Raw genomic sequence first — 14,201 nt, 5'->3', positions numbered from 1 at the left:
ACTGTATTTTTATCATCGGCAATACAGTTTATTGACAGGTAAATATACTCATATGAACACTAAACGGGTCCCTTTGATATCAGATTTTTCCTGTACTGTAATGGATCCCAGTGAATGACCTAATTCAGTAAAAGCTCGTCCAAATCCTATTTAATTGATAAATTTAACAATACTTTTCGTTACTTTAATGACAGTTTTCCCTAAATAATCAAAAGTTCTCTAAGCATACAGCTTAAATAAAATTATTTAAATCAAATATAAACAATAAATGTCATTAATTAGTTTAAATAATTTTAGTAACACGGGAAACTGTACACAAAAATTTACGACAAAAGGGACGATATTTTCGTTCCCTATAGGAAATTTTCCTTTTTTGGACGGCGATTTTCCTTTGGTACCATCAAACGTAGTTCATAATGTCACAAATTGAACGTAAACTTTTCATTACATCTAAAGTTTGTTAACCACAAATTCCTCAAAACCTTTACTAAATTCTTCTATAGATACAAGTATTTGGTTCGGAAGTTCGACTGTATATGTAGAAAACTTATTACACACCGGATGGCAAATCATAATTTTTACAGTAAATATACTCATCTGGTCAAACGTCATGTGTGTCTCTGGTGCAGAATAGTCTCATTGGCAATCATGCCATATCTTTCTGTTTCTATATCAGGTGAATATATACCATTGTTCTAGTTTACAGATACACTTACTACATTCAAAATCAGTAATACGCATTTAATCAAACATAACACTGTATAAAAAAGCAGTTCCATCGCATTTGTTGCACACCAGTAATATGTTCGTTTCCGTGTTATAATATAGACGTGCGGGTTGGTCTAATCCGTCTGCTTTGGTAAGTAATGTTTTGCTGACAGTTCCATCATCTTGCAATATCATAAGGTTATTAGATCTTATACCCACAACAAACACATTTTTGGCACTGTCAGTGGCAATACCCCCTGGTGTAGTAAGTGATTTATCCTTAAAATTCCATATCCTGTTTCCAGCTAAAGTACAATATTTAACAGTATTGGAAATAGGTGCTGTGTAGTAGATTCTATCCTCGATCGTCGCGATATGAAACGCATTTATGTCACATTTGATTGTATTAAGTATAGTTCCTGCCATATCCAACACAACAATTTTTCGACCATCAACTACAACATAAATCTTTCCATTACTGTAGGATATCCCCCGACAGTTGTTTTTTAATGTCATTGTATTTAGTACGACCATTTTCTTTATATCTATAACTTCGATGTAGTTCAGATCGTTATAAGAAACCGCTATTTGGTCGGTTCCTATAACTGTCAGATCACATGGCTCTCCAGAGACGGGTATATCGCGGACATGAAGTCCGTCTGTACTATACTCCATAAGTACATTCTTCCATGTTTTAACAGCAAACAAAAAGTTACCATTTGCCAATATTGCACATCCTGTAATATCCATAGTCTTTCCTTCTTGTTCAATTCTTATTGTTTTTCGCAGCAGTAGCTTTGTTTTATGAACAGATCTTCTAGTTGGTACTTGTATTTGGGCCTGATCAATTTTTGCATCCTTAAATGGACATTTGATGGTACTTTCGTCGAGTTTTACTTTAGCATAGTAATCGACATCTTTAAGCAGTGACGTAATACCCTGATGTATCTCTATTTCTATGTCGTAATTTCTAACGGAAGCTAAGGCTTTTGTAATGGACTTAACCTCGTCGTGTATTTCCTTTTTCATCTGATGTGTTCTCAAAAAAACCTGTATGTCGGAAGCAAAACGTGTTAGTTGAGAGGTTTGTTCTTGAAGTCGTTTAATTTCTTTCTCTTTTTCATTAAGCTGATTCTGTATTGTCCCATATTTTGATTTCCATGAAGTATTTATTGTTGTCATCTCATTTAATAATTTTCTTTCCAGATCATCTAAATGCTTATTTATAGTTTCCCTAGTTTCAAAAATACGCTTTTTGATAATCTTTTCCTGTATTTCGATCCGTTCGGTTGCAGCCTCGCGATCATTACGGCATTTTTGTATGTTTACTAATGTTTCGTTAATTGTGTGTTCCAAGTCCGCAAGAGCAGTTGATGTCTTCACATTTTTCGCTGCTTCTGAAAGAGGAACTATTGCGTCGGAGCAATTTTTATGGTTTGTAGGAAGGCATGCAATACAAATAACCTGTTCATGTGCTTTACAAAACATCTCCAGTTTGGACCCGTGCTCCCTGCACTGAATACGAACATAAACATTTTCAATTTTACGGTAGTCTTCAATTAGGATCAAATTGTGGTCTCTTGTTATTCTCATTGACTTATGTGCCTTCTCACATACATTACAAAACCCTTCGTTGCAATCCGTGCACCATTTATCTGCATTCTGTGTGTTCCCGTCGTGACAACATGGTCCACATGGTATAAATGAAGCCATATTTCTCAACACATCTGGTTATTAAGAAAAAACAATACATTGAAAACAATAAATTACTAAATAAATGTATACGATTTTGACTATAAATTGCCATTTTTCAGTTCAAATTAGCTTTTTATCATGCATTGTTATCTATGCAGATCTAGATTCTGGAAAACAAAATTGTTTAAAAGACAAATTTAGGTCGTATAAAACACTGCATTTACTACTGTTTATAAAACTTTGAATTTTTCGAAAAACTAAGGATTTTCTTATCCCAGGCATAGATGATCTTATCCGTATTTGGCTCAACTTTCTGGAATTTTGGATCCTCAATGCTCTTCAACTTTTTACTGGTTTGGCCTCTTTAATATTTTGATATGAGCGTCACTGATGAGTCTTATGTAGATCTTGTTGACATTTATTCCGTATTAACCTAAAAAATACACGATCTTGGTTGCTTTTGTCATAGTAAATAATATTTTTCGTGGTGAACCCCGCAGTTTTTATACGGGACGTATTATGGTATAACGAGAGTTGATATCAAACGGTTTACCATTCTCATAAACGCCCTAACGAATAGCCAATGAGATGCCGTAATATCATCTAAATATGATCCTGGATAAGAAAACCAAATTAACGAATATTTTCGTATCACACTCTGCGCAGAGATATAGATAACAAGTTGTTCGGGTTTTTTAAAGTCAATACGTGAAACTTAGAACTTTTTTTATGCTATATCTCCGTGTTTTCATTATCATGTGTGTGGAAAATAATATTTTCATTTTATTGTAAATCAGGACAATTTGGGTATGTTGAGAATGCTGTTGAATATAAAGTGAGGAGATAAATAATGTTTTTATTCCGATATTAATTTTTACCAACTTTAAAAAAGTGCCATATAAAATAGATATAGGAAGATATGGCATGGCATTTAACACAGAGCCTTGACGTACCACGAAAGCAAGCAAAAAAGGGCCCTAAAGTAACTAATATAGAACCATTCTAATGGGAAAAACTAACGGACTAATCTACATAAAAACGAGAAACGAGAAACACGTATGAACTACATAAACAGACGACAACTACTGTACATCAGATTCCTGACTAAGGATAGGTGCACAAATTTGCAGCGGGACTAATCGTTAAAGTACGGTTATTTTGTTTCATAGAATGGGGAATGTTTTTTTCTACCAATAAGCGAACGTTACTTGCTAATTTGTTTTGTGAATGCCGAAATATCGTTCCACATTAGAAATGGGGTTGGATCCATCTAATGCATTTTTGCTGCTTTTACATGTATACTTAACATAACTGTCCAAAATCAGGAGCCTGTTTTTCATCTTCTTTTTTTTTTTTTGGCTTATTATCTTGTCTGTTGTTCGTTGTTTAGTACAAAAAAAATTGCCATTAATTCGATGCAGATATGTGATGATGGTGAAAATACCACCCATGGGCGCTCTTATATCTTGTTTGTATAACTGTCCATTCAACAAAAATGCATTGTTTCTAAGAAATAATTTAACAATTGCAGTTAAACCTTTTTGTTGGGAATTTTTAAAGGATATTCTTATGTATCAATTTATTCTAATGCATTGATAATCGTTTCTTTTAAATTAACAATGATCATATATGTGTACATTTACGTTACATCATATGTGACTCTATTTTATTAATGAATTCTGTTGAATCTAGAATTCAAAAGTTATGCCTCTTCAATAATGATTGTATATTAGGTCAATTATTTTCTCAATCTCAATCCATCTCGTGGGAGAATTACACCTATTGATGATCGGTCGTAATGAACATTAATTAATGTTTATTGTATCATACTAGTTGACCAGTTCGCAATGCCTCGTTAATTATTTCTAAATCAATTTTATAAATTTTTGGAAGACTGAGGTACAAGTGTCCATGTTTTGAATCAGTATCATTCTTTAAAAACTATACGTATGGATAGCTATTTCGGTTGGGTTTTTTTATATATAGATTCTCAACTATATATGTTATCATCATATACCAAATAAGTGAGTTAGCGATCAGTGTTAAGTACTTTAATGCCATGTTTTAGATATATTGAATACCCCGTGTTATCGGTGCCTTACTAAACAGACATGTTCAGTTCCAGATCTAGTTTAATTATAACTACATAATAAATCATTAAAATATATAGAAAGAGTTTCAAAATAAAATTTGTTTTTATTCGGTTTGCTGATATCGAAATTGAACTGTCATAAACATTCTATTAAGAAAAATCAATTACTGTCCATCTGAATAAAGAGCACTTATTAATTTAACTGTTCTTCTAAAATTGTCTATAATGTCCTATTCTAATCTAAATATCATAACTATGCCTAACCAAACTCAAGTAATCATGCAATCCTCTATAAAAATCCCGTCTCCGTCATGTTTTTATATTCAATATTCTGATTTGATATATTTCATCACTACTAATTATCTTGATCTTGTAATATTTTCGGTTTCACACTATTCGTAGTTGTTCGTAGATAGTAGATGTTGTTGTGTCCTGTTAAATTGTTATACGATGATGACTGATGTTCCCATATTTTGACTATTTTATTGATTGTGACTGTTTATTTAACGCATCATGTAAATGTAACGGAATTTGATGAGACTGTTATTAAAGTGAGAGGGTTAGCGCTATAGAACCAGGTTTAATCCACCATTTTCTACATTTGAAAATGCCTGTACCAAGTCAGGAATATGACAGTTCTTGTCCATTCGTTTTTGATGCGTTTTGTTTTTTGATTTTGCCATGTGATTATGGACTTTCCAAATTGATTTTCCTCTGAGTTCAGTATTTTTGTGATTTTACTTTTTCAAATGATAAACACTTTTCTTATAATCCTGGTACTTTTGATAACTATTCTATAACATAGAACATTGATATCGCTTATCGCACATAATCATTAAATTTTGTTGGTATTTGCACATTCCTTCCTGACCTTGTTTTTGTAACGACGGATTGAGTTACACATGCTGATGTTTCGTCTGCACTGGGTGTGTTTATAACCTCTTTATGACACAATGTTCTGTGTATGTTGATCTTTGTTACATTTAGTAGGTCGTAAATGTTTTCTATTTCGCCGGTAAAGTCTCCCATCAGCTGTTTCTACTACGTACGAACATGGAGTGTGATGTTTACGTTTTACAGTCGCGTGTTTCGACAATTTATTTCCATCGTGTACGAAAACTTTCTGTCCGTTTTGAAGTGGTTCTAACGGTTTTGAATGTCTGTCATAATAGTGCTTCTGTTTGCTTTGTTTTTCCTCTTATTTTCGGCGAATATCCTGTGAATTGTTTACATTCAGTAGCGGTGCTGTTGGTAGTGTTTAGTCAACGTTCATAGAATATTTGTGCTGGTGATAATTCCAATTCTGTAATTGCGGTGTTCCTGTTTTTCAATTGTGATTTGTATGGGTCTTTGTATTTCTTCAGTAATGATTTAATTGTCTGAACTGTCCTTCTGGCTTGCCCATTAAATTGTGAGAATGTAGGGCTAGATGTAAGATGTTGAAATTCGTAATCCTTTGCGACATCTTTGAATTCAAGACTGCTGAATTGGACTCCGTTGTTTCAGTAGAAAATGTCCGTAATTCCACATCTTGAAAATGAACTTTTCGAGTAAGCAATTGTGTTCTAACTAGTTAGATTGTCTAATTTTTTAATCTCGGGCCATTTGGAGTAGTAATCAACGATAAAATTGTAATCATTTCCATCCAAATGGAAAATATCTGCGGGATATTTCGACAATGGTATCTCCGGTAGCTCTGATTCAATCATCGGTTCTTTTGTTTGTTCTTTTTGATTTTCTTGACATGTTGAACATTTACTAATGAAATCTTCTATCTGAGCGGCCATTCCAATCCAAACAACACAGCTCGTGCTCGGGCTTTAATTTGTTGGTGTTGATACCCATATGCGATTCATGGATTTTATTTAGCTTTTCACGTTGCATACTTTTCGGTACAATCAATTTGTGGGTCTTGAAATGTAGTCCATCTACACATGAAATCTCATCTTGGAATGTCCAGTAAGGAGTCTTAATCTTTACTTATTCTGACTTGTCTAGCGGCCATCCTTCGACAACTGTTTTTGTTAATTCTTTGAGTTCAAAATCTTCGGCTGTTGTTTTTTTTTGGCTTTATAACCGTAACCATAGAATTAACCCAAAGAGTAGGTTCACTTTGTGTTACAATTATTTCATTTGTTTTCCATTCTCTGGAGTTCCTCCTTAACCTTGTCCTTGATTGCTATTGGCGTTTTTCTAGGTGCGCGTACTACAGGTTGTACTGACCCTATGCCTTAAAAAATGTGTGCGTGATTCTATCGGATACCTTCCTCCGGTATTGGATCTGTTTGATTGCTTTCAATGATTTGGTTGTCATCTTTTTTGTATTGTGTAGAGTTTTTTAATTAATTCAAAGTCTGCACATGCTTTTCCTCCAAGTACTGATGTTGAATTAAAATCAACAATATAGAATTTGACATCAAAAGTTTGGCCTTTGTAAGTGCAGGGAATGTTAACTGCATATCGTGGTGTGATACTGAGTACGACTTAAATGAGATGTCTGGTTTTGTTTAGATTACATCGATATTGAGCTTCGAGAATGTTTTTGTAGAGAAGACGTTGCATTTAGCTCCAGTGTCTAGTTGAAATCTGATTGGTTGATTGTTTACTTTCAAGGTCTCGTACCACGTGTTATCTATAGTGTGTACATGAGCGTCTATAGTTCCTACATCATATTCATCATCTGTCAGATTCACTAATCGTGTGTATGTTCTTCTTGTTGCGAAAATCACGTGATTGTTTTGATTTACACATTTCATCAAAGTGGTTCATCTTTAAACATTTGTTAAATTTCTTACCTTCGGCAGGGCATTGTTCATTTCGGCGTTATCACGTCCACACTTTAAATTCCTTTGTGAACTGTACTTTCTAGGCACATATTCTTCTCTTCTTGTTGATGTATGAGCGGACGGTTTCTTTTTTAACGCATGAATTTATGTATCCTCTCTATGCATTGGCCTTAGATGTTGTTATGATAGTTCGTATTTGTCTTTTCAAATTGAAATTTCTTCACAATTAAAGCCGTTGAAGTTATAAAAGGGGAAAATAGAGGAGTGAAGAATTTATTAGAAAAGCAAGGTGTGATTATTGCGACTGCGTTGCATCTAAACAAAAACGTAAAATGAGCGGGACCTCAAAATTTTTGTAAACTCTAATGTACAAGAAGATGAAAAATATCCAAATATATCTATAGGTCTGTTTTTTATTCATTAATATATGACAAGTTATATATTTTTGATAAACTAAATATATGAAAAGGGTGGGGTACTTGATGTCTCAGCTGCTCACCCCTACCCAAAAAAAATTGAAGTGCCCCCCCCCCCCCCCCCGAGGTTCGTATGTTCTTGCAATATCGATTGCTTTTTCTAGAGTTAGATCACTTCCTTCGTTTATTAGTTTTTCTCTTATTTTCTGTGATTTAACGGTAAATACGATTTAGTCTCGCAACATTTCTTCTTTTTGTTGATAGTCACAATCATAAATCAATATCCTTAAATCGGTAACAAACTGTTCGAAAGTGTCTACGTCTGATTGTTTTCTTGTTGTGAATTTGTACCTTGCACATAATTTATTTGATTTAGGCTTTACAAATTTCTCATAATACGTTTTTAAAAGCTTCGCCTCTGCAGCTTGAAAATTCCTCGTGGAGTAAATATCCCGGCTTTTATTTCCAACCCATATCATGAGGTAGTTACATTTCGTTTCCTCGTTCTATACTTTCAGTGGTCATTCGAACATAAACTGGTCGTGTTGTTTAAACGTTTTCCATGCTGTCGGTTAGTCAACACTTTCCCAGTCCATTTTGGGCGTTGATCCTAGTGTGGATTCTATCTTGAATTTGTTTTTACAGAATCTTAACAATGTGCACAACTTTTTATATTGCGAAGTGTTCTGGATGGATAGTCCTCATCTCCATTTTCAATGGATTAATCTGACATCATGTTATGTGTGGCTTATGGAACAGACATGTTCAGTTCCAGATTGAGTTTAATTATAGATACTAAATGACGTATACATATATGAAATAGAGGCTGTAACCGAGTATAAATAGAATACAGATTTAGCACACGTGACACCCCGTATGGAGGTGCTCTTAATTGCAGGAAGCTAATACAGATAAGAAAACAAATGTTCTGTATGAAGAAAAAGAGTTTCCAAATATTCCTCCATAGACTATATTTATAACTAGTGTTGTCAACGACGAACACGGAATACCGACGGAATACCGAATACCGAACACGGAACGACGGAATACCGAATACCAAAAACGCTAACCGGTTAACCGGACTTTTTTCAATTTTGATAGTTTTCATATAACTTTGCATGGAAATCATTAAAAAGTTATATTTCATTTAAAAATTTCGTTGTGGTTTTTAATTTGACAGATCAATTGTCCAGTACATTGATTGCTATTGTTGATCCTAAATACATAAAATTAATTAGAGCTCGGGGTAGGACCTTAAAGAAACATGATTGGTAAGCATGTTTGTTTAACAATAACAGTTACTTTAAATCAGAAATGCGATTAAATTTTACTAATTAGTTCATTATTTTGTTTTTGATCTTATATTGTGTAAACTAACATCTAAATGTGTAACTTCCGGAGTGCAATTAAACGAAATGATAACTCAAACGAAATGCTAACTCAAAAGTTGTGAAATACAAACCAATGTGAATGTTCTCAATGTATACGTGATACAGTAACATGCTTTAAGAAACAAGCAAACAAAGTAAAGAAACAGAAAATTAAACAATGATCGGTTTCAGACAAATTCAATTGTACGAGATCAAGATGTTTTTTTTTTATATCTGAAGTTGGTACAAATGCTATAGTTGATACGGTGTATTTGTTTATTAAAAGTCAAATTTCTCCAGGAATCCTCACAGACAAGCCTTATTACGCCAAAGGACAAACTTCAATTCTTTAATCATTATATTTTGACTTGGATGAAAAGGTTGTCAAATTGACACTCATACCACATCTTATAACTATTTGTACATGTAGGGTACTATTGATAAGGCTTTGAAACGACAGCTTAAACTATCGGTTAACCGGTTAATCGGTCGAACGATTATCCGAGTAACCGGTTACGCAAAAGTGTCCGATTTGACAACACTATTTATAACTAATAAATATGCGTAATCCCTCAGGGGTTCACGCGATAAGCCACAACATAAGAGAATGAACTTTTTTCTTTGAAAACGCAACGGGCGTAGTTTTCGCTCATGGCGCAGCAGTTTACAAAAAAACGCAGTAAAAAACCTGGACAGCAGAGAAGAATCAGAAAAATGCTATATGTAATAAAAGTATTCTAAAGAAAGAGGTCGGCTCCCTGCCGCCACAAAATAAGATCATAAGACAGTTAACAAGTATATGAATAGTTCATCAGCTCAACACACTATGTGTACGTACTTTTGTACGTCTCAATCCAAATTGTCTATGCTTTCATTTAATTGTTGGCATCATGAATATCTAATGAACAGTCATGTAATTTATAAGAAGTGACAAACTTTATAAAGTTTAATCGATGTACACCATTATCAAACTAATGATTGCTTTGGTTTTGTACCTTAAAAAAGTATATAGCTTGATTTCTTTTTTATTGTTTGAAATGTAAATACACTGATATTTAACATTTAAAGCTATAGAAAATTTGAATAATCACTCGATAAAACACGGACACACTCGAAAAAGCCCGGACCGCTCTCGAAAAAACCCGAACACATAGAAATGATTTAGTCTCAAAGTGTCGTTTTCGATGCAATAACAAGAATTTTTCTCAAGTGTCTGTATATCTAAGAATATAAGGATTCTATGTATGCATTTTCATCGAAATTTGCATTAGTATGTGTATATAATTGCCTTTATTCTGTTTTTTTGGACGGCTAAATTATTTTTTTTGACAAAAAATAATATCGAATTGAAAAGATATGTCTATCTTAAATACTGACACACCTTGTATATCCGTGTATGTTAACCCCAAGTGTTTATATCACATCTTGAAAGAAAGGCAGTATGTTTGTTTACATTTTTATCATAATCACTCGAAAAAAAAGTGGTCACACTCGAAAAAGCCCGATCACATCACTCGAAAAACCACGATCCTAGCCGGACACTATACCTACCAATTGTCGGATCTAGGGGGTGTCCTGGGGTTGGAACCCCTCCTTTTTTAAGATCAATGCATTTGAATGGAGACGTGTAGTTGGAACCCCCTTTTTTGTCCTGGGTAAGGAGCCCCCATTTTAAACGACTGGATCCGCCCCTGCTACCGTGATCTTTACTAATTCCTTTCGTTTTGTTACTGTTTTAATCTATCAGGTATAAAAACTGCGAGATTGAATTTAGAGCGACATTCGTCTTAAAGAAAAACACAGGACAAGAGAATGTTTTACTTTATTTGTACCTTCTATACCAGATATCCGACACCCAAAATTAGAAAATATAATACAAATCTTCGGGGGTTTATAATATTGTAATATTTATATAAGAACCACGTTTAATTAAAAAAGTGTTGTTTGATCACATTTCCTAAATATATATAAATGAAATAAAATAGCTATGTGAAATACACTTACCAACAAATGATGTGAATACAACCTTTCCAACGTGTCTTTCTAATGCGTCATGTGATTAATCAAAAACCAACACTGTCACGTGGTATACGATCCAGTGTTTACAGCGCGTAACTATATATTAAAAATTTTAAGTACACACATCATTACTCCAAACAAAATAGCAACATTATAGTATAACGTTTTGAATATACACATAGTTTGGCCTGGAGAATCATTCAAAAGGCATGGATGTTCGAAATACGCATCAGATGCATTCAAATTCGACTCGTTTATGTTATTCTAAAATTCAAAACAGTAAAATGTATTACGTAAATGAAAAAAAACACTACTTAAAACATGCACGAAGAAATGAACCTGAATTACAAAGCAAATTCAGCGTAAAAATACGTGAAATGAAAATCACAAACCAATATCATACACTTTTATTTAGTTCTGTTTATTTGTTTTTAAAGAAGAGCAAATAATAAAAATAGTGCACTCTAGAAGAGGGCAACAATTGTTCAGATAAATGTTGTATCTTTGTACGATCTATTTAATCAAGAAATTTAACATTTGATATAAATGACACGTATTTGACACGGAATTAATATGAAAAAGAAACATTTGACAGTAGGATATACTGATATAATTGGCTGCAAATATATCATACAATTGAGAAAGGAAATGGTGAATATGTCAAAGCGACAACCACCCGACCATAGAGCAAACAACAGCCGAAGGCAACCAATGGGTCTTCAATGTAGCGAGAATTCCCGCACCCGTAGGTGTCCTTCAGCTGGCCCCTCAAATATGCATAATAGTACAGTGATAATGGACGTCATACTAAACTCCGAATTATACACAAGAAACTAAAATTTAAAATCATACAAGACTAACAAAGGCCAGAGGCTCCTGACTTGGGACAGGCGCAAAATTGCGGCGGGGTTAAACATGTTTATGAGATCTCAATCCTCCCCCTATACCTCTAGCCAATGTAGAAAAGTAAAAGAATAACAATACGCACATTACAATTCAGTTCAAGAGAAGTCCGAGTCCGATGTCAAAAGATGTAACAAAAGAAAATAAATAAAATGACAATAATAAAAAAAATAACAACAGACTTCTAGCGGTTAACTGACATGCCAGCTCCAGACCTCAATTAAACTGATTGAAAGATTATGATTTCATCACATGAACAGCAGGCACAATCCTTTCCGTTAGGGGTTTAGTATCATACCATCATAACATATATTAGAAGAACATGACCCGTGTCATGCTAACAACTGTTTTTGAATACATGTGTTTAGTTCCGATGCAAAGACCCTATAAGTGAATCCATATTAACGTCAAAATATGCAATCTTTAATGACCTGACAACAGTATGGTAACTATATCCCCTTTTAATAAGTCTATTTAAAGGTTTTGTTAGTTTCTGAGGAGAATAATGACATTTTTGTGCTTTATAAAGAATATTTCCATAAAATTTTGGATATGAAATACCTGAACGTATAAGATGTCTGCATGTTGAGTTATATTTACGAATTATTTCCTTATACCGGTGATAAAATTTAGTAAATGTTTTGACCAGTTTGTGATATCGAAAACCCTGGTGTAATAATTTTTCAGTAATACATAAATTTCTCTCGCTAAAATCTAATACGTTGTTACATACACGAGCGAATCGTACAAGTTGAGATATATAAACACCATAAGATGGTGACAAGGGAACGTCATCCTCCAAAAATTGGATAATTAACAATAGGAAATGAAAAATCATCTCTTTTATCATAAATTTTTGTATTAAGCTTCCCGTTTATGATATAGATATCAAGATCGAGGAAAAGGCAGTGGTCATTGTTATCATTAGCTTTATTTAAAGTAAGTTCTACAGGATAAATTTCGTTAGTATACATACTGAAGTCGTCATTATTGAGAGCCAATATATCATCCAAATATCTAAAAGTATTGTTAAATTTTTGTATCAAATGTTGTTTTGATGGGTCTTTGCTAATTTTAGTCATAAATTGTAACTCATAACAATACCAAAACAGGTCCGCAATAAGTGTAGCACAGTAAGTCCCCATTGGAATTCCAATAACTTGACGATATACGGAATCTCCAAAGCGAACAAAAATGTTATCAAGTAAAAATTCAAGCGCATAAATAGTATCAAAGCATGTCCAATTGACATAGTTTTTTTGTGTATTGCTACTAAAAAAAATGATCTAAAAGAGTTTGAACATATGTACTCGCATTCCGACTTTTTAAATGCCCAGTTAATTAGGGATGTGTTTTTTTTCTAAATAAGAATATGAGGCAAAATGGTATAAAGGGTAGAAAAATAAAAACTTTGAATAGATTCAAAATCACCAATATATGCATGCAATTTATCAAGTACTTCCAACGAGTTTTTGACACTCCAAAAGTAATTAATTCCACTATTTTCAAAGGCCTTATTTGAACAATTTATTATCAGGTTTTTTATTGTACCAAGTGTACTAGTAAGTAAAACAGACAATTTAGAAGTTGAACAATGGCTAGAAGATGAAATAAATCTATGTTTGTAAGGTTTTTTGTGCAGATTCGGAAGCCAGTACATAGTTGGGACTTTCATAGTGTTTGGTTCTGCTTGTAAAGAAGTAGCTAAAAGTTTATGTTTGTTACAGATGTCGTATTCTGAAAATGAAGTCAGTAGGAATGTTGGTGAATTCGTGATTTCCTTTTGCAGAACCTCTATATAAAATTTACGTCAAACAATAATGATATTATTAGCAGCTTTATCAGCCGGGACAAAAACAAATTCCTTGGCTAGTTCTGTTAGTTTATTTTTGATACGCGAAATAGGGTTTTTGTTAAGAGTAAAATGTTCTTTAAAATTTTGTATTCGAATATCAACTATCTTTATTACTGAATTAAAAAAAGAGTCCAAAGATTTTTTGTCAGCTTTTTCCCGTTTTACCCATTTCAAACAGTATGCACGGAGTGAGTCGTTGATGATATTACTACACTCATTCCAGTTAATAGTTGACGGGGGACGATATTTAGGTCCTTTACTGAGGAATGATTTTAACTCTCGGTCGCGAACGATGTTAAGGTCTCCTGTTATAACATGGGAAATTGGGCCATAGGTGTATTCTGAATTACTGCAATT

General features: G+C 33.5%; 1 protein-coding gene across 1 annotated transcript; it reads right to left on the bottom strand.

The window, feature by feature from the left end:
• Nucleotides 1-741: 741 nt before the first annotated feature.
• Nucleotides 742-2,421, bottom strand: LOC134710612 (E3 ubiquitin/ISG15 ligase TRIM25-like). The gene has a single exon (XM_063570995.1). It carries the CDS (start codon nucleotides 2,419-2,421, stop codon nucleotides 742-744), a length of 1,680 nt encoding a protein of 559 aa, XP_063427065.1.
• Between the last annotated feature and the right edge of the window lie 11,780 nt (nucleotides 2,422-14,201).

The sequence above is a fragment of the Mytilus trossulus genome, chromosome 3 (genome assembly GCF_036588685.1).
Source record: "Mytilus trossulus isolate FHL-02 chromosome 3, PNRI_Mtr1.1.1.hap1, whole genome shotgun sequence".
Classification (NCBI taxonomy): domain Eukaryota; kingdom Metazoa; phylum Mollusca; class Bivalvia; order Mytilida; family Mytilidae; genus Mytilus; species Mytilus trossulus.
Note: the sequence above shows the minus strand (reverse complement) of the source record. Positions and strands in the feature narration are given on the sequence as shown.

Bases quoted from the DNA above. Each gene is read 5' to 3' on its own strand.
- LOC134710612 (XM_063570995.1), bottom strand. From the start codon at position 2,421: ATGGCTTCATTTATACCATGTGGACCATGTTGTCACGACGGGAACACA.